Here is a 27,039-nt window from a genome sequence, read left to right as displayed (position 1 = left end):
TTTAATAACCTTGTTGTTATAAGCTGCCATTTATATATGTTGTCACATTACATATGAATGTCCCATGTTTGTACTTTCCCTGCAGTGAAACTATCTGCTTTATAAAGAGTCTACTGTCACACTGTCCTGGTGTACTGGGACACAGAGCCATTACCGCTGTCATTGATAACATCTGTGCTTTTCCTTCCATGACAAGTCAAATACCTGTTGTGGAAAAAGCGTTTTAAAGGAGGGTCAGTTCACCCGAAGTGCTCCAATATTTGGAGCATCAACACTCATTCTTGACCTCGGGTCAGTGTAAATAAGCACATACTTTACTTCCAAAATGTTGAATTTCTGGTCTGCCAGCTTTTTGCAGATCTTTCAGCTGCACTGAACCTCATTTATCTGTGAGTGAGTGCTTTATCACATGACCAGTAAGAATGGAACAGCTGTCAGTGTTCATTTAGTTACTTGTTCTTGGCAGGTGTTTATGTGATATAAAATCTGTTGTTATCGTGTAACATACATAATAAATGCACCTTGAGTTGAGATTATGTAATGTTTTTGCTGTCATGAATACAACATTTTTCTGGGGGAATCTGGTAAATGGAAAATAATTTATGAGGCACACAGTGTCTAAACATAATACATCATTATGTTTAGACACTAAACATATCATGTATACATGTATAACATATCATTTCTACAGTAACAACATCTCTGTCTCTCAGGATAATCTCAGGACAATCCACAGATAAGAGTTTCACAGGGTCTTCTTCTTTGGCAATAAGCATTAAGCTCCAGTTTAAACAGTTTAAAGGTGTATTGATTATCCCAAATTATCAAAGTTAAGTGCTACCTGCAGCAATAACAGTTACATAGATTTAGATTTCAACAACTGCATGAAGATCTGCTGCTTAAAAACAAAGCATGAATTATAATATTAAAAGACCTAGACAAAAATGTTTTATCTTTTGTTTACTTAACTGATGTTCACCAGACAGGTCCAACTGATCCTGCAAGGCTTCTTACATATAGATCCAAGCAGCTCTCAGATATGTGAACTGACCTCCTGTCTGATTTCATAAACATAGCCAATGCTGTGTTAGGCGATGAACTTTTAGGACTACAGGCACCTTTGGGGTTGTATTCACAACAGATCTTATCTTTAGTGATCATATTTTATGAACTAACTTCTATCCACAGTGATTGATTGGTTGATCAGTCGGTATGTTTGAAATAAAATATTCATTAATACACATGAGGGCAATTATTTACATATTCAATATTTAAGAAATTTTACAGGCACAGATGTGTTTTTTAACATGAAAAAAGTAAAATGCTGACTTGTCAAACAAGTGCATTATATCTAACATCAAGCACTTCTCACAGACATAAGAAGACATTTCTAGCACTAAAATAATTCATGAGTTTCCCTTTGACTAAAAACGTGTGATGTACCTGACCCTTAAAGATAAATAGGATTTGCTGAAGAAACAACGTATGAAGCAATTCCTTCCAATTTTCACTCACAGCTCACTAGAGGTATGTGGCGGTGTATCTATCCCCTGCCCTCTGGTTGTATTTTCTTAATTTCATCTTTTTCTGCCGTGTTTGGGATGTTATGGTCTGCAATCTTTGAGCAATGGATGTACAGCCGTGACTCAATAACAGCACACAGGTGAGGTTGGGATTTAATGAAAAGCTACAAAAGTAGAAGCTGCAACAAAACCTGTGAACACAGTGCCAACAAAACATAAATGCTATGAAGCGAAATGCCGAGTGGACAAACTAATATCAGAACAAGAGTAAATCTGGAGTTGGTATTCCTCTGCTGGTGAGCGTAAAGGAGAGGATGGCAATGAAACATTCTCTGTTATACAGGTAGGTTCCAGCAGTTAATTCAGCTAGCTTGCTAAAGTATTGTTTTTTCTATTAAATAGTATACTACGGAATAATATCCCAACAGTAGCTTACAGCATATGTACAAGCAGAGAATGTCCACAGACTGCATACGGATTAACAGAGCCTTTTTATCTGAAAAGTGAAGCCAACACAGATGTGCCTTAAATCTGCAATCTTTCTAACAGCCAGGAGGGGGCGACTCCTCTGGTTGCAAAAATAATTCAGATTTTATAGAAGTCTATGAGAAAATGACAACTTCGAGCTTGATTCTATGCCTTAGTAAACATTTTCCTAACAATTTTATGGTCTCAATCTCACATTTCACAAGTTTTTGAATGGAGCATGATGTCCATTTAGTAAATTATGGTCTTTTTGTAGAGTATAACAGACAATAAAGCAAGATATGGGACTGACAGATCGCTAACCAATGCATTTACTGTCACCACAAGACACGGTGGTAGGGTTGCCTACCTGAAAATCAATGTTTTAAAGCATCATACACAGATTCCTTATTTGACCCAGTTTCTTTAAGGTGAGCATTGGTTTGGTCAAGCTTTTCGGAGAACAAGGCCTTGTGGGTAGCCAGTGTGTGGGGTGATTAAGTTATCGAATCAGCCAAAGTGTCTCTATACGTCCAAGTTTTAAGCTAACAGCTACCCAGCTGTTGTGTAGCATGTTTGTTATGTTTAAAGAAGTTAAATACAGGCTTGGGAAATGCATCATTATCATAAAGCATCCCTCTCACTCAGACTTGTTCCAGATAGTAAAGGCTAATTACCAGCTACGACCCATGCTAGAGTGCTGAGAATTAACCTAAACCAATGCATCAAGCTCATCATTCAAGATTCGGTACTAGTGTTGATTTGTACATTTGTATATTTATGTTTGTAACTGTAAATTCAGTGCTGCAACTTGCATAAACATACTTGCCATTGTTCTGTAACGAGCTGCTATTCAGGTAGTCAGGTACCTTGATTTGCTGTCTTATGTGATGCTGCAGGTGGTGGTGTTGATGAGCCAAGGAGGAAGGGCTAAGTTGTGTACACAAACAATAAGTGACAATTCCTGAATATTATGTCTTTAATTTTAGGAACTTTTCCTGACTCAAAAAGTTAGAAGCTGCTATTAGCCATGGGACATTTGTGAATGCAGCTTGAGAGCTTCTGTAGTGTTATGAACTGTCCAGTGTTATGACCCTTCAGCAGACCTTACCACCGTGTACAACAGTCCCCAGGTTTAAAAATAAACATGAAGTGGCAGTGTTCATTTCTCTGTAGCAAAAATCTGGAAGAAATATACAGAGGTCTAGTCTTAGTTCTTTTATACAAAGAGTTAAATGCTTTCTGTTTGGCACTCCATTTTGATGTAGGTATTCAAATTTATGCATGAATCCAGTTTAGGATAACTTATACCTTGCATTGCGCTGTAACAGTGTTGTATTATTATTATTCTGTTTATTCCGTTTAAATCCCATTTACATGTATTTTATATTGCATTGTGTTTCTTCTTATATCTTTTCTCAAAGCCTTTTTATCTCTTGTGTAGGCACGTTGAATTGCCATGTTGTTTAAAAGTACTGTTCAACTAAACTTGTCTCCACTTGATGTTTGCTTTGGCACTTTAGGAGAACGAATTATTAACATCCTTTAGTATATGCACATATGCAAAGTGTTAAGCTAATAACATGGATTTATGCTCAATCACTGTGATGTTTGGTGATATCAGGTTGCGATTTATTAGTAGCAGGAAGTGCTCTTCTTTTAGCAACTCTGTTGTGAAGAAAGTTGTGCATGTAGAAAACATGCTTGTAGCTGTTTTAGCTGTTTTCTCAAGTCATGGATTAAAGGATTTGACACCTAGCCCCCTGGTCTATGGTCCATTGTTGCAATGAAAGCCAGTGGCAAGCTGTGTGAGTCGCAGTGAGGGCATGCACCATATGGTGAAGTCTTGCTACACGGCCGCTGATCCGGCCATCAAAGCCCATTGTTTCTGCTTTGTTCAAGCTTCAAAGGGAATACTGGTCAGCCTGGAAAACCACACAGTCAAACACTGCGGTTTGCCAGAGGACTTGGCCAGGCAGGTATTCATCGCTGTGTAGTTTAACTTCATCAAGAATCGTACAGAAACATGTGCATTTAAACAAGCAAGCTGCTGGCAAAGTGCCCACGCTGAGTTGTTCTAAAAGGTTTTGCTTGCAGTGGGTGTGCATAATGATTCAAATGGAGAGTCTTAGAAGGCGTCGGATGGTTATTATCAGATGAGAAGCCTGAATCGTCTGCTCAGTTACAAGGAAAAAAAGACTAATTTTCATCAACTCAAATGGATTATACAAAATTGTGCTTGAGCTTCATGCAATCAAGCTTATTTGATTAATCTATAAAGAACTACATTGTGAGTATTCTTGCTCAGGACTTTTCTCGTTTTACCTTTTAGAGGAGTGATTAGGTTGGTGACGCTTTAGTAAAACCTGTCCTCCTAACACTGTCTGCCCAGTAAGTCTGATGATACTCGATCTAAGTGGAGGAACGGTGTGGAGAGCGTATATCTGCTCTAATGAAAACTGCTGTCATTAATATGTCTGGATAACTAGCTTACTGTGGTAACTTAACCCTGCACTCCATCCAAGCATTTTTAGTAGCTAACTAAATTTTGTGGTTTTTACATGCTGCCATAAAGTGGCCTGATCACAAGCAATAAATCCACTGAGTAGTATGCTCCCTCTGTGTGGAAGCTATTCACAGATCCTGATAATGCTAACAGGTCTGTCCTGAAACATGTAGTTTGAAACTATAAATAAAACAACATAAACCCCAAATGTGTAAGCTTAAGAGCCAAAGATAACGGAAATGACAGGATTTAGTAGGGGTCTCAATCTTTCTCAATTTTCCTGATAATACTCACACTAACACTAAGTCCTCTATATGGATCATCTGGTGGGACATACAGTTTCAGCTTCAGTCTTCTAGCACAATATCAAAAATATCGCTGTTAAGTAAGAGGTGAAACATCTTCAAGAACCTAAAAGAGTAGTTCAGCTGATTTCTACTACGATTACCATGACCTGGATGACTGAGAATCAACACAGACATAGCTTAGTAAATTAGTCTGGCAATTTGTTAGAGTAAGTAATAATGCATTGTTTCAATTAGTCAGGTTCATTTTTCAAATAAATAGTATTGTAGAGCTTAAGCCTGGAGGCATTTCTGTCAGCCAGCATTTGACATACTATCTGCTGGACACATTAAATACTTTTCTGACATATTGTGCATTTGAATGAGTATTGGATCACAGCCTAAACTTCAGGGCCATTCTTTGGGAAACATACAGTCAATTCATGAAAACCATGTTTTTAATTTCACTAAAATTGACGGATGTTGGCAAGAAAAGAAGAGAAACCTGCCATGCAAAGACCGACATGGGAGGTTTCAATCCAAAAGAAGTACAAATTTTAACTGACTCTTTTGTCTTTTCAGTTCAGCAGAAGCTTCAGCAGTCATTGAAATCACACGCTTCATGTAATTCAGTTATTTGCTCAGCCCATTTCCATTGCACTGTCGTGCTATGCTTTTATCAATATGCCAACTTTTCCACCTGAGCCGAGTGCAAAAAAAAACCCTTTGTTGCGATTCCTCTCAGGGTTTTTTATGGACAGATTAAAAGCGTGCATTAAAGATGTGAATGCACCAAAGGCTCCAATAATTACTGAGAATTTTTAGGGTAAATCTACCCCTGTTATCACTGTTAGCTGCATATGTGATATGTGAGGGTGGAAAGTTTAGTGTAGCAACAATAAGGTTTTGTTTTGTTCAGTGAAAACAACTTTAATTTCACTCTGCTGACAAGCTATAACAGATTTTGTTGCCTCTCTGTCTAAAGAAAGATTCCAACAATGACACCTCCATACCTGTCTGTAAGAGGAGTGATGACTAATCGTGGTGTGTTGCCCAGGTATTCGTAGGAGTAGAGAAATTGGGCATCGCAGATGTTGGCAAAACAATGCTTCTCCTTTTCATCCCATCGGTGCCTCAGCTGTGAAAGCCACACAAAGGCCTGAGAATTTTCCACCTTAAAAAAATTAGAGAAGAGTTAAACAGAGAGTGCCAAGGCTTGAGTTAAAGCCCCAAGTAATCTATGCTTTTCCACCCTCTAATTATGGTAATGACATACCTTGCCTGAATATCTTGAGTGCATTACTCACTGGTAATAGCCTCTCAAGAAACACAGCAGCAATCACCCTGTCTGCACTGAAATTTATACAGTACATGCTCTTGGTCAGATTTATCCCACATGCCCCTCACACCTTTTGAGCGATCATCTTAGCCACCACGTCTCTGGCGTGGACGTCAATGGTGCAGATGGTCATGATTTTCTGCCGATTGCCCGGTGTAAGCTGGCCAACGAGCATGGAAATGAGGGTGTTCAGTTGGGACACCTGCTTTCTGTAGTACTCCTTCAAGGCGCTGTCATAGCCCTCCTCCAGACAGGCAAAAGCCATCCAGACATCAGACGTCCACCAGATTTGAGTGCAGGTCAACGCGACCTGAACAGGGAATCACAGACAATGAAAGAGACATATTCAGACTGAAAAGAAAAAGAGACTTGATGAGAAGTATTTCTGCATTTGAGGTCGCTTAAATTCTCTCCGGTAGTTTACTTGTAACCTCTAAAATAAGAAACCATCTAAATGTGACAAAAATGCAGGAAGTGAGCCAACAAATGCACAGAAAAGCATATGGCCTTATATATGCCCATATGTTTCATTCATAAAAGTGGCCACCATTTGCCTTTACATTGCAGAGTTGTAAAGGAACATTTGGATGGAGATGCAAAGTTTTCATTTGTCAGCCACGGCTGTTTATGCTGATCAGTGTGGAAAGCCAGCTTTAGGGAACTCTAGATGGACTGAGCAGGTGCTATGCTCTGTGAGTATTAATGGGTTTAAAAATAATTTATTTGCAACTGGGAAAAGGAGGGAGGGAGGGAATAAATTCTGCTTCTACAAATAAGAAGTGGAATTACAACGCGCAGGGCTCTTTTTGGATACAGCATGGCATTACTCAATTGTACATGCTGGTGAATAGTTATCTTTTTACACCTTAGTTTTGCATTGATGTTACAACTGACACTGACTTGAGACTTAAATTTTTGTGAAAAAATGTTTATGTGAAAATATTAATTTTCTCACCAGTCTTTTAGCTGAGGTTGTCTGGTATCACTCCTATAAACTGGACACAGGCTAAACTCCTCATCTGCTGAACATCTGTCTCACATGTTGAGCAGGGAGAGACCAACTGAGGCCGTGAAGAAGATAAGTTTTTTTTTTACTATTATTCTGCCAAGGAACATGGCAGAGTAATAATAGTTATGTGATCATGGGCGTACGTTTGTCTGTGAATCTGTCTGTCCATGTGGAATATTAATCAAAAACATACTTGGATGAAATTTTCAGGGAAGGTCAGAAATGACACAAGGACCAAGTGATTGTATTTTGGCAGTGATGCGGCTTATAGTGTGGATCCACAGATTTAAGGATTTCTCAGTCAGATATAGTGGCCGGCACGGCATCACTGTAACCATGACAACAAGTGAACACTGAGTCAGTTCCCTGCTGACGATCACATGATTGGGTTCCCACTACAAATCCACCGTTGCCGACTTATTGGAAATGATACAAGGAACAATTGATTAAATTGTGGAGGTGTTTCTGAGTCTTACCAATTCCCGCCGCCTGCTACATATTTAGGTATGTTTTGGTTTTATTGTGTTTTTGTGGTTTAGTCAGCCCAGTTGGTTTGGTAAAGTGTTATATTGTCAGGACTGTGAGTGTGAAGCGTAATGTGTTTGATGACTTGCTGCCACAATTTTTATATTGTTGATGTTTGTTTCTGTGTCAAAATAAAAGCATCTGGTAGTTGCATAGTGCATAAAAGGCAGATGTCCATTCTCCAACACCGTTCTTCAAAGCAGCTCACCACAGTAATAAATACAGAAAAATATGTTCATCGCAGAATTCCTCGATATAGCAAAACATCCGCGATACCAAATGCAATTTAAAAACCCGCTATACAGTGAGACCAGGAATAGTGAACCACAATATGGCGAAGACTGTACTTTGAAGAATCTAAAATTAAAAAAAAACATATTCTGGTTTGTTTAACACTTTTCTGTTTACTACATACTTCCATATGTGTTCTTACTTAGCTTTCTTCAGCATTTATCTACAATGTAGAAAATAATTAAAATAAATAAAAAAACATTGAATGAGAAGGTGTGTCCAAAGCTTTGACTGGTACTGCATTTTTCTCCAACAAGAGCACTTCACTAGCCTAGCCACGCTAGACAACCCACGGCAGTGAATTTAATTCTCTGCCAGGGTGGGTCTAGTTACCCTCCATAAGGCTCGAGGCTGGATTCTCCTAAAACTGGCCGGACCAATCACCATGAAGTGTAGAGTCAGAAGACGGGCGTAACTAAGTGACGACAGAGGCGCGACGATTCTGACAGAAACAACCGGCGCACAATAAACAGTTATCTTTCGACTGGGCTTTGGCCACAGCCCTTAAAGATTTGAAGCTAAAATTCAACTTGAAAGATAAACAAAGGATGGCACTGAAGTGTTTCATTGAGAAGAAAGACGTATTTGGACTTATGCTGACGGGATATGGCAAATCCTTAATATACCAGTTGGCTCCGCTGGTTGGGAAGCTAATGGGACTTAGCCACTTAGCCACGCCCTAGGAACTACGTCAGCCTATTCGTTGCGCTGATTGGTTGTATACCTACCCAATTGCTGCAGAGTGATTTGAAAGACAACCTTTTAGCCCGCCTCCCTCCCTGTCAAGCGGCCCTAGACCCTTGTGCCTTCAGAACATGGGTCTAGCGCGGCTAGGCTAGCACTTCACAGTTTGAGACATTATGATTAATGCGAGTTTTATGAAGTTTTCTGTGGCTCTGAAGTTTTCAACTCTCAAAGGGGAGCTTTCAAAAGTCTACATAAATAACACTGTTGACTAAGGCAAAGTCTGTTACCAACTTTGTGGATGGAGATTGAAAGAGACGGAGGCTCAGACAGCTCAGTAGTATCTAACAATAAATGGTAATGAGTATGTGGGAATTATAGAGCTTTTTTTATTTAAAAGGATTTCTTGAGCTCTGCTGCTTTGATTTTGACTGCTCTGTTTTTAAATCTGTCCTTTGTGAGTTTTTGGGAGAAACTCAGGTGCCTATTTCTTTTCAGGTAAAAGCTGACCACTGCTTTCAGTAATGTAATGTGTGTGTGTTGCATAAGTAGGGGCAAAAATAGAGACTTCCAGCAACTATGATTTTTTAATATAATCAGGTAAAATTCCATAGGTTTAACTTGCTGAACCATTTCGCATAAGCCAGTATAAAAAAAGGGTTTGTGTTTGGCATCATATTGTAAATGATCAGTCACTGTTGTACTTTTCTTTGAGAGTAATGCTCGACAAGTTCTGCTTTTCTCCTTCTTGCAATAGATTAAATTACCATCAATCTGTCAGTCTTTCATGTTTTATTTTTCGAGGTTGTAAGAGTCATTGCAGATTTTGAAGTGCAATGCTGACTTGTAGAAGCTGCCTTCTAAGTTGCTAAATTACAGCCTATGAAAAATTACAATAAGATTGACATTCATACTTTGTTAGGTACATATGTACTTGAAAAGCACTAACTATTTCAATCCTGTGCTTTTGAAGTAAACATTATTGATCCCGCAGCTGTTTTTGACATGTCTTTGAAGTCCTCCATTAGTTTTTATATTGCTATTCTCTGCTGGCTTTAACTTTCAGGCGAGTTCAAACTGTAGCCACACCAATCACAGATGCCTGGCACATACTGCATTTTGCCATTCAGAGCATCAAATATGTACTTTCAGAGAAATTGTTAGCATTTCCATGTAAGGATAAGTGTTCTATTATCACAGACACACACCCATATTTGTTCTCACTCCCCATCACACTCGTTCTCCCTGGTTAAAATATTCTACAGAATCTGGCCCCAAACTGTGTATGTAAAGCATTAGTGAGTGTGTGGAAATATCTGTGGGAGGCACAGACGTGAATTTGGTTCCATTCCATCAGATGTTAGGCGACCAATGGGCAAAATCCCCAAACTGAGTGTCATCAGTTAAATCTGTACATACATCCCACCGAGGCTATTTACCTGTGCTGGATAATCAAACAGCCACTGCTCTCTGGGTTTATCCTCATAGGCCATTACTGCCTCGGTCATCTCGTGGCGAACTGTTGAGCGCATTGTTTCCAGCACCCGATTCAACCACACTTCCACCTTACACAGAAAACACAAAAGCAGAGAAGCCTGTGAATACAAATAAGGAAACGCATGGCAATGTCTGTCACATGAGCACTGAGGGGCTTTCTTATCATTGGACCCTAATGAGGTCATTAATAAGCATTTGAGTGGAAGTGGAGTCAGTCAAATACTATGGGATGTAATGGAAAATTAATGGATTTATGGGCTTTGATATGCAAAACCCCAGGGGTAACGACAGACTCAATTTCATTTGTCTGCTTTATAGTGGGTTGTCATATCTATATTTGATAAATATACAGAAATATATTTGATCCATTATGGAAAAAGGCAGGCAGGTATTACATTATGAGTTGTAGTATACATATATGTATGTAAAAAATTGACTGGTAGTATATGTATATACACACACACACACACACACACACACACGTGTGTGTGTGTGTGTGTGTGTGTGTGTGTGTGTGTGTGTGTGTGTGTGTGTGTGTTAAACCATAAACCATAACCATAAAATGTCTTTGGTATTGAGCTCAGTCGAGAAAGCTGTATTTTACCTGCCCAGTGCAGTCGCAAGATTGGTTGAATGGGACATACTCGTCCTCTTTGCTGTACATGCCCAGACCAGTCTTAGAAGGATTCTCCTCTCCGTCTCCTTCAAATCGCATCTTAGCCATGTTGTCAAACAGCTTAGACAGATGTTTCTGGACCTGAACAAACACACAGACACAATCAGCTTGGACTCAGTTTATACTCAGCTGATCTGACTTGTATTTCCTTTGCTGCTGCACAAATAAAGGATGCCTCAGTGCTGCTTTTCAGACTTGTTAACAGATGGACAAGGACTCATGTTCTACTGCATGTCTGCTACCCTCCTCTTAGAGAAATTTAGTGGAAAGTTGTTCTTAACAATCATTTATTTCACTGCAGTGGAAATGCATACCACAATGTCCTGATGATGGAGGGGAAACTCACTGAAAAGTTATGAGCGACATTGCCCCTAAGTGGGCAATAAAGGTACTGCAGAAATAGCTGACGAGCTCAGTCGTGCAATAGAACATGCTGTTACAAAACTGGTAAAAAAAAAAATAATTAACTTGCAGAAGGACTTGTGTGAAGACCGGAAGACATTTTTTCTAAACTCTGTGAAAACAGTGAAGCATTAAATTCATTGTTACCCTTCAGGCAAAAATTAGTGTAGCCACCTGGTGTGGGTTGGTCCCATTAGACAGGATGTCCAGGAGATCAGCTGAAGAGATGAAGTAAAATCTAGGGAAGACCAGACGCTTGGTGTCCAGGTACTCTGCCAGGGCTTTTTCACACAGGGAAAGCCTGTAGGAAAATACATAGCACTGGCACAGTCAGTACATGTGTGTGTGTGCATTCATATGTAAGAAAAGCAAACCCTGTACAAGAGCGCACTTTATAACTGACATAAGGAAGAGGAAGAGAGATTCATTCATGTCTGCTGAACCCTGACCTGCTCTGGATGTCCTCCAGTTTATCAAACAGGCCTGGTTTATTGGTGGCCTCCACCACGTTGGGCATTTGATGCACTGTATTTGCCAACTCTTTGAAATCAGCATCAATCCCCTCGAAGCGCCTGGAGTCCTGCAGGGGATTTCACCAGCAAACCCAGCCAGGGGATTTAAATTCCCACAAGAGAGAGGGGAGAATCAGAGGTTTAATAGCAAACAGCTGGGCTTAAGCACAGTCTGAACATCACGGGAGCAATTAAAAAGTCGAGTAATCTCAGCTCCTAAACTAGGAGTAAGACCAATTAATGAATTCTTAATTAATAGCTGTAACAATCATGCTGTCTGGGTTCATATGGCAACGACAAGGGCACAGGTTAAGACCTGCATGCATATGAGGTTGACACTAATGTATACCTGAAACACAGAGCTGTAATTAACTTTGTGAGCGTGCATAAATGTGATTCTGTTCGGTGTATAACCTCAGGTAGCTGTGACCGAATGTCCTCAGACCCAATAAAGATGCTTTCCAGGTGGGTCCAAGTCCGCTGCACCTCGAACCAGACAGAGATGACTGAGTCGGCCACAGACAGCTTGCTCTGCCATGAAGATACTTCGTCCAAGAAGTGTGCAATGTACTTGGATGACATGAGGTTCTGCAGCTGGACCTGGTTGTCTTCCAGCATCTCAATCAGTTCCTCGTCTCTGCGGAGCAGAGGCACCTGGGTCCTGTGATGGGGCTCATATTGGAACCGCATACCTGCACATAATGCAGTAATGTCTATCAATAGGTCAAAAACTCAGAAGGTAAAAGTCTGGGTAAAATAAAGTATCTCCTTCCTGTACCTGTCCATGTAGAGTTGAGCTCAGAAAGGACTTTCTCCATCCCCATCTCTTTAACAGCCTTGTCCACGATCCCTCTCACCTCCTCTTCAAAGCAGTGCAGGTTGAGCTGCAGCAGGTCAGCCAGAGTGGTCTCCTGCTCAGGCAAAGCTATATCAGTGCTCTACCCACAACTCAGATAAGCTATGTTACATAATATGATAATATTAATAACATATTTCTGTTGAGATTGCTGGTTTTAGAGTGGCATGGACACTTATGGTCATTACCAGGAGAGACCTGAATCAAGTGATTCTAATCAACCTGCAGAGTTGCAGTCACAGAGCTAAACGTGTGTCATGTACCAGCTCAAACATAAGCTGCATTTCTGACACGTGTGCCACCTTAAGGAGATGACAACACAGCAGGAGCAGTCTCTCTCCTAATTGCTAACCTTGTACTACTCACTAGTTCTTCTCTAAGAAAAATACAATTTGTTAGTTTTTCTGATCAATTTCAGAATTTCAAATTCTCTCCTCTCTTTTTTATTCATCTCCAGCATCAAGACATGTATCTTGTAAAATATAGATTATTTGCAAATGTGTGGTTAGTGTATATTTAGTGTCAGGTCATCTAACAGCCAGCTTGTGGCCTAATCTTGTAGATGGACACTGTATCAATTTTTTAAAAATGCATTATTATTTATTTTTTTATAAAGTTCATTTGTTATAAAGTTTGTTACATCCAACAGTTTTAAGATAGTATTAATCCATCACTCTATGCTCCAACCTACCAATAATTGTCATTATTAATATGTCCTCCTCTTCTGTCATTGTGGAAAGATTTACAAGGGCATAAAATTAAATAAATATTTTAACTAAGTAAAACACAAATGAGGAACTCATCATTTCACTTCTAGAGTACTGCTTGGTTTCTGAATGTTAGGGTAAATAATAAAACTTACATGTATTCTGAGTGTCAATAGGGGTTTAACAACAGATTTTTCCCCAGTGGCCCCATAGCATTTTAATCTAGCCATGTTAACAGGCACTTAAAAGCAATAGGGATGGTAAAATCATATGATACATCACATTTGGTCAAGTTTCATACGTGATTGACAACTGTTACTGAAGACAGTCACCTACTGTATCTGTTTGAGCTTCAAAGAATAGCACGTTTCCTAGCTGAAAAGCTCTCAATTCAGAGCTTTAAAAATGATTAGCTTAAAACAACTGCAAGATGTTCTCAAAAGTTTACCTACAAAGAATAACTACACTGTTCCCCAGCTGTCTGCCAATTAACAACTGCCGACAGATCTGTCAGTAAGTGATGTGTGGCTTACACAGAGAAAGAGTTTTCTGAACAGCAAACAGACAAAGCTGACAGCTTACTTTTTCAAAATTACATTTTTTCTGAGTAGTGTATCATCTCCTTGACAAAGCCAGTTTTTGGTGAAAATGTACAGATGTGCAGAGAGGGCACTAACCTTTTTTCTACTGGTTTGCCAAAAGCTCCAGATAGGTACGGTAAATACAGCCTAGACATTGTTAATGTGGTAAATGACTATTCTAGCTGGAAACAGATTATTTTTAATGGAATATCTACGGAGTGGTACAGAGGTCCATTTCCAGCAGTCATCACTCCTGTGTTCTGATGGTACACTGTGTTCGTTAATTGTCTTGAAAGGATAACTGATGATTAGAAAACTCTTGTGCAGCTATGTTAGCACATGAATAAAAGTGTGAATTTCCATGGTAAACATGAAATTGTCAGGTGACTCCAACTTTTTGAATGGTAGCGTATGTTTGCAAAGCACCTGCACCGGCTTAAAACTTTAAAATTTACAGTTTTTCTTGGAATTATTTTCAAAGTCATTATTATAGTCACAGACTGTGAAATTTCAGATTTCCACCCTTTGAATGTGATTCAGATAAAAAAAAAATAGACAGTCCGTGCTACAGAAAATTCTACTACATGTTTATAGTCATGTTAAGGAGGATGTCCCTCAAAAAGAAGGAGTGTGATGAGGGTTATTAGTGTCTTTGTCTGCAGGTGACACAACTGCTGCTGTTGTTGTCACTTTACTTTCCTATTCTGGCATCGTGTAGCAGGAGTAGAACAGCTCTGCTAATAACTAAAAAGATCCCTATTGTGGAGAATCTGCAGCCAGCAAAATGTACATTAGTGAGTTACTGAGAACATTACAAGCTGACCTCCATTAAGTCTTTAATATCTAAAAATAAATATGAAAGTGCACCAGTTAGCTCCTGTAATGTATTTTTTGTACAAACTAAACGACTGGAATGTACTGTGACGAACCTCCACCTGGACAGGTGTTCATGTCTTTCTGGAGCTGAGGGGTGTCAGCTGATGAGCCACACCTGGGATCAAGTTGATCACCTGTATACAACCTTCCTCACTCCTACTGCAGCTCTCTCTCGGTCTGGAGCTGCTGCCTGCAGGAGCTTTTAGCTGCAGGTTTTTGGGTTTTGTGTTTGTGGTTTGTTGTGCACATTCTGGGATTGTTTGGTTACAATAAATCAGTTTTAGTCACCACACTGTGTTTGTCTCACTGTTTTGTTGCAGCCTTCGAGCAAAGCTGTAACAGTACAAATAACTCTCATCTGATCTTCCCTCTGCAGTACAAACTAGCCCTGGGAGAATGCAGACAGAGCTGGGGAAGAAAATATCTGAACTAAATGTAACAATCAAATCTTGAAGTTCCCTTAAATGATTGCCACATTACTAATCCCACGGCTTGTTCCAGATATTAAAATCTAAAATTGGTACAAGTATAGTCCTAATACAAAAAGATTCACTCTAAGGCAGCAACAGAACTTTAATAAAGCAATTTCTGTATGATTATGTCTTAAACTGAAAACCTGGTCCATGGTGAAGCAGACTCCAGTAGCAGCCATCAGCTGATGCCAGTGTCGGGCTCGTATGGCTGGGTTCTGGAGCTCTGCCACAACACGCAGGGAGGTGAGGAGGTTCTTTACCATGCTGTCCAAACCTGTGAAGGCCTCCCACGCTCTAACCTATGAGACAAAAAAGCCCTAAATCAGAACAGAGGTGTTTGACAGAGACGAGGGAGTTTGCAGCTGCAGCTCAGGATCTAAATTTAGCTGTAGTTATTCCAGTACAAATAACTAAGTTGGCATTGACGCAGTTACATTCATTTAGTGTTTCCCCGCAGCTGTACCCAAGGGTGTGTAACAGGCAGTTGCAATTGAAAGTGAAGACAGCTCTCCTTTTCGTAATACTTCTTTGCTTTTGGCAAGCTAACAAGCTTTATGTTCTTGTACTTCAGAAATGCAGTTTACAATGATAATGGGGCAGACGTATGATGTTAAATTAGTAACAATTTTCTAATCAGAGAGTCCTTGATTTCAGACAGAAGAAACTCAAAAGCAGCTTTTTATTTCTAGCCAGCAACCACCAGTTTTGCAGGCTGAAATGACAACTGCCATTGACAGTGTATCAGCTGTAGCTAACTAGCTATAATTATGCCAACGTTATCAATATGAGGCATGAACACTACATGCCACATACTGTGAGGAAAATTTTGTTTTCATCATTTACTCATGCAACCTGCTTAGTCGATCATTTCCCTATGTAATTTTGCAATCTGCCTTTTTATCATTTATCTGTGTGAGACATCAACTGCTCATGTAACGTTGGACATGTACAGCTGTTCCTAACTACTTGTGTGCAGGTGCCTTGATGATGTACATGCACTAGCCATGTCTTTGTCTCACTGAAACTCCAAAGACAACAAAACTGCACAAAGACATGGATTATATGTGCATAAGCTAATTATCATGAGATCTCTTGTCTGCAATAGAAGACATTGCTCATTGTAACTGACCCCTTAGCTGCAAGATGACCAGTGTATGACCCATGTGAATACATTTCGGGAGGACGGTAAACTACATAAAGCTAGTATTCTTTGGAGGATCTTAAGGTTGAAAAAGCTCAAATGATGCATCCATTTAAAAATCAAGTATTAATCCAAAGTTTGTTTAAAAACATGCTTAAAAAAATCTCAGAAATTCACTTAACCAGGGTGATTTGTTAAACAGCTGGTCACGATATGGATACATGTTGCACACTTCCAAATAGTTTTCAATCATAAACTGTACATGTGTATGATGAGAAAGCCGCAGTGCTGTTTCTGTAAAATAGAATGTCTCACCTCTTTATCAAGCACCCGAATATCTTTAGCGAAATGTTTGCACTCCAGTTCCATGTCCTCCACATGGATCTCTCTCCAGGGAGTCGTCCTCCACGCCACCGTGCTGGATTCCACCATGGTGATCATGTCCCACAGCTCCTTCAGCAGGCCCACCTCATGCCTGGGGGATGAAGAAGAAGTAAATTAATCCAGCATGAAAATGGCAACACTTCAGATACTGACTGTGAATGTAAAAAGCCTATCTCTGGTATAATGGCTCATTAGTTTCAAATTTGGCACAGGCTTTGGGTGTTTTCTCATTCCAGCTTCGGTCTTTACCTGCATTGTCTGAGCTGCTTGTACTCTGAGACGGAGACCTCGAACAGGTTGGCAGCCTCCACCAGGGAAGCCATCACCACCTCCCGCTCCTGGATCTGCCCGTGGAACGAGTCCAACATCTGGTAGGGCCTTTTGCTGTCAAATCTGGACAAATGCATGAGCGAACACAGGCAATCATCAGAACACACACACATTTGCACAATCACAGTATGAATCAGGTTGTGTTTGGGTAGTAAAAGGCTACCATTTCCCTAAACCTGACTTGGCTGCAGCATAACCAGACCAGAGTCTCCAGCTCTGTGACAATTAACAATGACTTCCGTGACATTAATGGGAAAATAATCACCAGGTTATTAAGAGAGCAATTACACACATAACTAATCTGACAATTAGACATTATGACGAAGCATCTCTACCTATGAATTAATTATCATTATGGTAAGATTCAATTAGCCTTGTCAGCTGTGAGAGCCTCGAGATAACACTTGTCTATGATCAAGTGAGAAGGCGAGGAAAGGTGACATTCTTATCTTCTCAAAGGTACTCAGTCAACTTAGTCACCAAAGAAAGCTACACAGGGAATATTGCTGTCTGAATCTGGAAAACTTAACCTCATTTTGCCTTTTTGACCTGCATATGAACAATGAATAAACTGTGACACACAATACACTATAAGACGCAGACATAAGACAGATCGTCTTAAACTTTAGGTCTTAATCCTTTTATTTCTCAACAACTATCACACCTTCTAGCAGGTAGAAGAACAGGCAACGAATAAGATGACAATTTGATATAGCACAATTGTAATCAGGAGTTTGCACGTTCTCCCTGAGCATGTGTGGGTTTTCTCCGGGTACTCCGGCTTCCTCCCACAGTCCAAAAATATGCTGAGGTTAACTGATTACTCTAAACTGCCCGTAGGTGTGAATGCGAGTGTGATTGTTTGTCTGTATATGTAGCCCTGTGACAGACTGGTGACCTGTCCAGGGTGTCCCCTGCCTTCGCCCGAGTCAGCTGGGATAGACTCCAGCACCCCCCGCGACCCTAACGAGGATAAAGCGGTGTATAGAGGATGGATGGATGGACAATTGTAATCAAATCAAGTCCGTATAAATATATATTTATGCATTTGCATACATATTGAAGTACAAAGTACGTACTATATTATGTATGTCAGTGAGGTTTATTTATTTATGAATAAATTTTCACTCTCAATGAGATCAGATCAGGACTTCTACAAGGTCCAGTTTTGCAATACAGCTATCAGCTTGTTATAGTGAACATTTTATTGAGATAACTAGTGCATTATTGTCCTTCAATAACGTTGCAATGCTTGAAATGCCTTTACATTGACTTGCAAGCCTTTTTAAACATTCTGAATGATCTCATTCTGCATTATTTTGTGCTACTTTTGTGTTTCTTCTCAGTACATTTGGATTCCCACTTTTGTATTTCCTTCACAATATTTTCCATTATCTCGCAATATGTTTTACATTCCATTTGATGCATTGAAACATTTACTGTGTCGGTAAAGTCATTAACAAAACATTTTGCAGAGTGGAAAGATGAAAGAGAGAAGATGTGACACTTTATGAGACGCATTTATTGCTCGTTGCTCATTTTGAAACGCCGATCTCCAACAGCATCCAGCTGTTGGCTGTGAGCAGCTGCGACTCTGCCTGACTGTGATGGTGAAGATAGGGCTATGTGGATATGGTTACTGCTCAGACTTCAGCTGCAGCTGTGGTTCAGTCTGTGCTACTATGGATATGTCCAGCTGTTATTATTTGAACTCTCTTCTGTGACAGATGTGCTTATTCGTCTGTTAAGGAGTTCCAGTAGTACAGTAGCTTCAATACAGGGGTCAGCCAGTAAAACCATCATTGTATCCACATTACCACTGCATGTTGCCCATGTTACAGCTATTGATCATGCAGTCATGAACAAAACATTGGTGACAGTTAAAGCTCCTGGTGCATGGGCTCTCTGTAGTCACAACTAAATAAACTGTAGCTTACTATGATACAGTATCATGTAGCCCAGAGACTACATAGAGAGTCAGCGCACCCTCTGACGTGTCTGTTCAGATAGTACTCAGCACCACTGCTCTAAGAAAGACAACTAGAGGAGCTGGTTCAGCAGCTCTCTCACCGACTGCTGCCCAGACACAATGTATGACTGCAGCACGACAGCGCTGTCACTGGCTGCAGCCATTGTTCAGATTATGGCTAATGTCTAAACACTAACCAACTATCCAGCAGCTTCGCCATCACAGCCTGTCAGAGCAGCTGCAGTTGCTCACAACCAGCAGCAGGATACTGTTGGAGACCGAATCAAATATCGTCTGCTTTCTGTAATATCTGCAGAGTGTTTAACTTAACCTGTCAGTTTTTATAACTAATCTAGACCAGAACAACAAATCCGGATTAAAATGAATGTAAAACCCAAAGGCATTGCAAAGTAACACAAAGCATTGTAACCTAAAATGAAAAAATACTTGCAATGACCCATGGAGGGCTCTGTAACTTGTCGCCACTAAAACAAGCCACTACTCTCAGATCCTGATTGTACTTCTGTAAATAATTTCACACATGGCAAAAAATAACCTGAAAAATGATGACATCAAGCTGGAAAATGAATACTGTGAGTGTTTTTATTGAGTCATGATCCGTACTATCTTTTTTTATGTACTGCAGTTGATTTTGTGCTCCACTTCAAGAAAACTATCTACATTATCAAAAAAATAATTTCAATCGCTTAAAACTATGGAGGGTCTGTTTAACACTGGTAGACTTAGGGAAGTTGTAGCCTTTATCTAAGACATCTACTTAATATCTGTGAGAATTTATGCTGCTATCCACCTCCTGCTGGAGAATGCATCATTCCAATTCTACTGTCAACATTGTTAGCAAACTTTTTCCAAAATATTCCCACTTATCTTGTACAAAGTGTTTTTACAGGAAAATACAGTTAAAACAAAAGAACACAATAAGACAAATAAAATCAATCACTTGCTTCCTATAAGCTTATGACTTCAAACTCCATTGTGATTTGTTGTTGTCGTTTCCAGCCATTCATGAGAATTCTTTCTTCTTTGGAAACTGTTTCTCTGTGTGTTTGCTGTGTTAGACGCATGGAAAACCCTACAGGCTGTACATTTAGGAGGAACTGTGGCTATAGCAGAGATAATTCAGTTTCCTGGTCTTGTGAAAAGCATGTTATTGTTGTGGACATAGCTCCACAGATTTTACTTCCAAATACATGCATTTTAACAGTTTCACAAAAGCCATTTCATTTGATTTATTAGTGGGGCAGTCCTGAAATAACCACACAGATCTCACATTTGCAGGTCGTCAGTGTTTGCTCCATTCTGCACACAAAGCATGTGCTGCACTTGTGAGGACTGATGCAGTAAGCCTGCACCAATGCAGACTTGTAATAACTCATTCCCACTCAATACTGGTTGATTTGAAATCATACATAATCTGAGAGACTGTCAAGACAAGCGTACAAAAAGAGTCAGCGTGGTAGAAGAGGGTCTGATGGAACCAGATCATTTAGCAAACTAAATTGAATACGATCATAATTTTTGACAGACTTAAGTAGAAGAAGAAATCTAATGAGTACATTTTGGCTTTAGAACCTCTTGTAAAACTACTCACAGTCTTGAGTGTCGTATATCCTTTAAATATGTCTGTAAAACTATAAGAAATAATGATTACAACTGTTATAATTTCTATATGTAAGACGTTATACTTGCAAATGGTCTTATGTCAGCTTACTAGATTAATATGGTTATTTATCTATTTGTTGTTCCTATACTGCTTGAAATGCTAATTATGCAGTTAAAATATTGTGTTTCCAATAAAATTTAGATGATAAGAGATTTTTAACCTGAAAGGTCCGTTTTTGTGAAAGTCTTCCCTGAAGGTGTGTTGTTCGACGTCAAATGAAGCACACTTTCGACGTAGGCTGGCTGCCTCCTTGGCCTGCAGTGGAGCCACCTGCTGTTTGATCAGTGCCGCCTGTTTTTTCATGGCGTTCCACTTTTCTGGCAACTCCTGCAGATAGATAGAAAAAAGGATAGATACAGAAGGAGGATAAGCAAGGAAGGCAGAAGTGACAGATAATGAATTGCCAACAGAAAGAGTCAGAACAGGGTTGGGTGATTGGAAGACACAAAGAAGAAGTAAGAGAAATGACTCTGTCTCGGCTGAAGAAAACAAAATGGAGAATCGGTGCGAGAAAATAACGTGAGCTGACTGAACATCAGTCCTTACCTCTAACTGCTTGTAAACCACATCAGGCAGTTCTTGTTCATACACCTTCAACAGAGCGATGGTTTGCTGTAGAGGCTCAAACATGGTGTCCGTAGTGCTTTGCCTTTCTTTAACAGCCAGCAAGTGACCGATGACCCCCACTAGGCCACCGTAGTCACCTTCCTCCACTTGTTGGCCTAGACCAGCCTCAGTTATGGCAATAAACTTCTCTAGATCTGAGAGACTGGGTGATAAAAAGCGGTAATTGTACACATCAAGATCAGAGAAGTGCTGCTCAGGCTCCATCATCAGCTGTGCTGTATTATGACTTCTAAGGATTTGGTTGAGTGGGGTTATTTCCCATTATTACCCTTCTGGCTATATAACTTTGAGCCTCTGCTGCTTTGATTTTGACCATTCATTTCAAGTATCCTATTTTTATGAAAGTGTAATACAGAATCCATTTAAATGCCATTGAAACTTATAGAATTACTAAATTAAAGATATCTGGACATAAAGACTTCCTACGATGCCAGACTACATAAATAGCTTGGCATCGGTCATTTAAGATTCCCTCTAGTGAAAACTGATTTTTTTTGTTTAACTTGTTAACATATCCATATGATGTTTCTGATTCGCTAGAAGGCAAATCTTGAGCAAAATAACACTATAGCTGAGCATTTTCACTATGAACTGGCAGTATGAAGAGTCTCAAAAGTGCAGATTTATAGGGCGTCATATGTAACAAATCAAACAATTAATCTTGTTAGCTAGCAGGGTGGAGTTTTCTGTATCATTATTCTTCTTGGTTCAAACATGTATGACTGAATAACTCCAATATTACCATTTGCCATTGTGTAAGATTTTTTTTTACAGTGTTTGAGCAGAGTTATAGACAAGTTGGTGTGTGATGAGAGAGGCAGGGACTTCACAAAGCAATGGTAAAGAGTTTTACCATTTTAATTTTAGATACATGGAGATAAGACGAAGAGACTGGTAAGGTCAAGAGGTTTCTTCCTTTGCAGTTAAAGACACTGCCACCCTGAGACATTAGTCATGACAGACCAAACAAAAAAGTCTCACTCTTGCTTGCAATTTCTTGTAATATTTCATGAAAGAGTTTGTCTGAGGATGCATGCCATACCTGTTAGTTACATGGTCGATGAGGTACTGTTTGAACATGAAGCTCCACTTTTTGATGGTGTTGAGCAGGGCACTCTTCATGCTATGGCCATCCACCCTCATCCAGCCATGAAACACATGTACAGGCTCAAGACCACGCACCTCCTCATAGATCTTCTCATAACTACAGCAAAAGGACAAACAGACTGAAGTTCAGCAGTGAGAGACATGTGCATCCAAACCACCTATCCATCCATTGTCTATACACCGCTCAATCCTCGTTGGAGTCACAGGGGGCTGGACTTGGACGGGTCACCAATCTACAGCAGGGCTGCATATACAGACAACAGTCACACTCACATTCACACCTACAGACAATTTAGAATTATCAGTTAACCTCAGCATATTTTTGGACTGCGGGGGGAAGCCTGAGTACCCGGAGAAAACCCATGCATGCACAGGGAGAACATGAAACCTCCACCCATTTTAGCTGTGAGGCGACAGTGCGAATCCCCGAGCCACTGTGCAGCAAACACCCTAACTATTACAGGGTTTCTGCAGAAATCAGCCCGGCAAATTTAATGCTTTTTAATGCTATTTTAATTCTATACTGTAAACATTTTAATGCCACAACCTCAACAAATTACACGGGTTTGTTTTTTTTGTAAAAGATGATTTTTATATGAAAACTGTCCCTACATTTCACTATTTCTGAATCCAGAAAACCCCCCTGACCACCCACAGGCTGCAGTCATTCTCTGAAATCCACGTTTTCTAGCCATTTTTGCTGGAATTTGCATTTCCCCATTTCCCAGCTCTCCTCCACCTGCTCCAGCCTGCCAGCCACTTTAAAAACATGCAGTTTTTGGCAATTGTACCCTAACAGCCGGAAGAATTATCGCAATGCTTTAGCATGTTTATGCAGATGCACATATCTGACGAATCACAGTCTATTATATATTATTATTGTCAAATATTTTTCTTGAAAACTGCAGAAAGAATTCTTAATGCCATTGAGAATCAAATTTAATGATTTTTAATGCCATCTAAGGCCTAAATTTTCACAAAATCAATTTAATGACTATTAATGCTTTTTAATGCCCTGCAGAAACCCTGTATCATTTCCAATTATCTTCACTGGGATAATTGTACATTAATCACTGCAAGGAGAAATGGCTAAAAACATGATGACAGCTATTTAAGGATACACAAACATACATACACTCCCACACTGTGACTGCTACCTACTTGTCCACCTGCTCTCTAAAATCGTCAAGAGTCGGTGGATTCTCTGGAATTCCATTGTCACTGTAAACCTCCATCTCCTGCCTGGTGAGAATGTGGCCATACAGAAGGAACTGATGCATGAACTCCTTTCTATCATCCACATAGAGGTAGCTGTAACGCTCCAGAGAGTTACGAAACTCGCAGCACGTTGCCATGGCACTCTGCACACGTTCCATGAGGAGGTGACGCATGTCTGCCAGGTTAGCCATGTTCTCCATTTCAGCCTGAGGGCAAAAGGTCAGAAATCACGTGACACGTTGAACAACAGTGACCTGTACTGAAGACACTGCAACTGACATAGCTGACAAGTTGTAGGTGTTAGTGCTGCATCAGACCAGCTGTACCTGGTAGTGAGGGAAAGGGCTGTGCTGGGCGAGACGTGGCACCAATGATGAGATTCTGAACACATCACTGATGAGGCTTTCCACCACCTCAAAGAAACTGTCTCCAGCACCAAACTCCAGAGAGGGAGTGAACACCATGTCACGAACCTTGAGATCCAACTGAACCTCAAACAGAGGGGCCACAGCCGCTTTCTGGTCTGGAGTGAAAGGAAAAGAAAAGGGCAAAAATTGAAAATTTCAAAAATCCCTCTTTCTTTCATTTTCCTGCCAATTGCAAATCTATAAAAGTGCATTTGCTTTTATTTTTTTTTACACCAAAGCCATTCAAAGGTCCTGCACTCGTGTACCAGTCAAAGCACCCCTCTGTAACTCCAACTGGTGCAGAACACTGCTGCCTGAGATATTAATTATTGGATTTAAGGTGGCATATTTATATTGGCTCCTTGTAAGGTTTTGTATAGATTTTACAATGCCACTGTTTGGCTTTGCTTCAAAATTACTTGCTGACTCCTGTTCCTGTGTGTCCCCTTAGACCGGCATACTGGGCTCTGCTTGGCTCGGCCGGTGAACAGTAGTGATCATGTGTTTCAATCTGTCCTTGATTTAATATTAGATTTTAGCATTCCTTACTGGCAATTTTACATTTCCATCTAATCTAATTTTATCATGTGTTTCATGATTTGGTATTAGGTTTTAGTTTTCATTTGACTTTCCTTTTTTATTTTGCTTTTTTCCCTGCAAAGCACTGTGTGTTTTATTATAATATACATTTGAGAGTGATTTTTAGTTTTAGAGAGAAGTTAAAAGTTGAATGGCATTGTCAATGTCAATGTTATACCACAATGAAAAATCAAACTTGAGGGGAAGTATTCAATAGATTCAAATGTTTTTCCTGTACTGAAGCAGCAAAAGCTTAATCCAAATGATCTAATTCTCTTTCGTTTACTAATTACATTTCATTCATCTTGATTGAAGACATCATAGAGTCAAAAAAATATGCAAATCTTGAGTTCTTAATAACAGAAAGGAGAAGCTTGCAAACACTATAAAATGTAGATAACATTTGTTCCAGAAACTTGAAAGTAAGTACCCAACAATATCTCCAAGATAACACAAGTTACCACAACCTAACAAAATGTGCAATTTAGGAAGAGACAAAAAGTAAAATTCTGATCATTATGTATTCATTTTAGCCTTACGTTTTAAAATCACTTCTATTTTGATCTTCATAAAGGTTCTAGATTGAGACTGATCCAAAACTAGGGATGGGAATCCAACAAAAAAAAAAATGTGGGCATTATATTTTAGCTTCAGTTTACTATGTGTGAAATCCCAGACTCCTGCACTTTTCTCTCTGAGCAAAGAAACTTGACAGTTAAGCTAACTGGTTCTGATAATAGTCACTGTTTTTATTTAGTTTTTTTTAAGTTATTAAAAGTTTAAAGTAAATGTCTTGCAATAGTTTGGGAGCATTTTACATTTTTTGTCTCTGAAGATTACAAAATATATGCATATTTTATTGACCAAGATGAATCTCATGTGTTTGTTCTGGAGTACAGAGCAAGAAAAGGAAAAAAGCAAAGCACTACAGAATCCTGTTGTTGAAGATAGAGGTTAAAAAAAGCCTCTCTTGAACCAAGGAAAATTATCCAAAGCTTGTGAACAGACCTTTCAGTTTGAAACATTTTCTAAGCTCACCCAGTCCAAGCTTACAATTGGTGACTCTGGTCTGATCAACAACTGTGTGACAAACATTCAGGAACTTTTCAGCTGAATGTGTGTCAACACAGAGCGGAGAAGAGACCTGCACTGAATCAACACAAATTAAAACGTGGGTAAGCAAAATAAAACCTACTTCGACAGTAAAATAAATGCAGCATGACCAAATGGTGATGATGAAAGATACATTGATACAGTAAACCTCCATTTTTGCAGTACTGGTAACACTTGTAGGCACTTGAAAAATGGTGGACACGTTGCTACCAGGTGTTCAAATTTTATATAATATAAACCAAAAAATTATCAAATAAATGTAAGTACTGCATATATATATGTCAGGGTAGAGACTGCGATTTGGTAAAGTTGGAGTCTCTACCAGTAGAGACTGCGATCGCAACCTCTACCAGTAGAAACTCCAATCCTACCAGTAGAGATTTGTCAGGGCTAAGGTTAGACTTTTAAGGTTAGGGTCAGGGCAGGGGTCAGATTTAAAGTTCCATCTCTACTGGTAGGATTGGAGTTTCTACTGGTAGAGATTACAATCGCAAACTCTACTAGTAGAGACTCCAATTCTACTGGTAGAGACTCCAATCGCAATCTCTACTGGTAGAAACTCCAACTCTACCAAATCGCAGTCTCTACCCTGACATATACACACACCCTACTGTTCAATAGTTTCCTAGTCACACTTTTCCTCATCTGCTAACATAATTGCACAAGGATTTTCTAATCATCAATTAGCCTTTCAACACGATTAGCTAACTCAATGTACCATTAGAAGTGGTTGCTGGAAATGGGCCTCTGTACCCCTATGTAGATATTCCATTAAAAATCAGCCGTTTCCAGAATCGTCATTTACCACGTTATCTTCATTGAAAAAATGCTTTTCTTTCAAAAACAAGGATATTCGAAGTGACCCCAAGCTTTTGAACAGCAGTGTATATACATGATTTCTGGCATTATAACTGTGTCATATTGCACAGAAGGCATTTTGATGTCTCCCAGCTAGCCAGTGTTTTGCTGTTTTTAGAGAAGTGCTGGACTTTACATTGCTGTGAAAAATGAGATCACAGTTGCTAAAAATGTAACAAGAGCATTCAGAGACTGGACCTGCTGTTATCATAGCTGTCCCAGAGCTATTCCCAGGTCAGTTCACTTAGTTCAGAGCCTTTCTAATCATGAAAGAGTTTTTGAACCCACACAAGGAGAGGGAAAGGAGAAGATGATCAGGCACAAGCGAATGAACAAGGAGAAGAAAGATTGGCCACACCAGCAGTCTGGCAGTGTTCCTTGTATTGAACTACATCCCAGTCCATCTAAACTGGCTG

At 39.7% G+C, this 27,039-nt stretch overlaps 1 protein-coding gene across 1 annotated transcript in view; it reads right to left on the bottom strand.

Moving 5' to 3' along the window:
• The window catches only part of dnah9 (dynein, axonemal, heavy chain 9), a 213,947-nt gene that overhangs the window by 154,404 nt on the left and 32,504 nt on the right, over positions 1–27,039 (bottom strand). Inside the window, exons 17-32 of the mRNA XM_051939132.1 lie at positions 23,993–24,189; positions 23,610–23,872; positions 22,384–22,545; positions 21,261–21,483; positions 20,875–21,041; positions 16,981–17,124; positions 16,663–16,822; positions 15,350–15,505; positions 12,492–12,624; positions 12,128–12,405; positions 11,651–11,781; positions 11,376–11,502; positions 10,728–10,880; positions 10,066–10,191; positions 6,188–6,427; positions 5,792–5,952 (exon numbers count right to left, since the gene is read on the bottom strand). Coding sequence (XP_051795092.1) covers positions 5,792–5,952; positions 6,188–6,427; positions 10,066–10,191; positions 10,728–10,880; positions 11,376–11,502; positions 11,651–11,781; positions 12,128–12,405; positions 12,492–12,624; positions 15,350–15,505; positions 16,663–16,822; positions 16,981–17,124; positions 20,875–21,041; positions 21,261–21,483; positions 22,384–22,545; positions 23,610–23,872; positions 23,993–24,189 — 2,821 coding nt within the window. The remainder of the gene's footprint in view (positions 1–5,791; positions 5,953–6,187; positions 6,428–10,065; positions 10,192–10,727; positions 10,881–11,375; positions 11,503–11,650; positions 11,782–12,127; positions 12,406–12,491; positions 12,625–15,349; positions 15,506–16,662; positions 16,823–16,980; positions 17,125–20,874; positions 21,042–21,260; positions 21,484–22,383; positions 22,546–23,609; positions 23,873–23,992; positions 24,190–27,039) is intronic.

The sequence above is a fragment of the Acanthochromis polyacanthus genome, chromosome 19 (assembly GCF_021347895.1).
Source record: "Acanthochromis polyacanthus isolate Apoly-LR-REF ecotype Palm Island chromosome 19, KAUST_Apoly_ChrSc, whole genome shotgun sequence".
Lineage (NCBI taxonomy): Eukaryota > Metazoa > Chordata > Actinopteri > Pomacentridae > Acanthochromis > Acanthochromis polyacanthus.
Note: the sequence above shows the minus strand (reverse complement) of the source record. Positions and strands in the feature narration are given on the sequence as shown.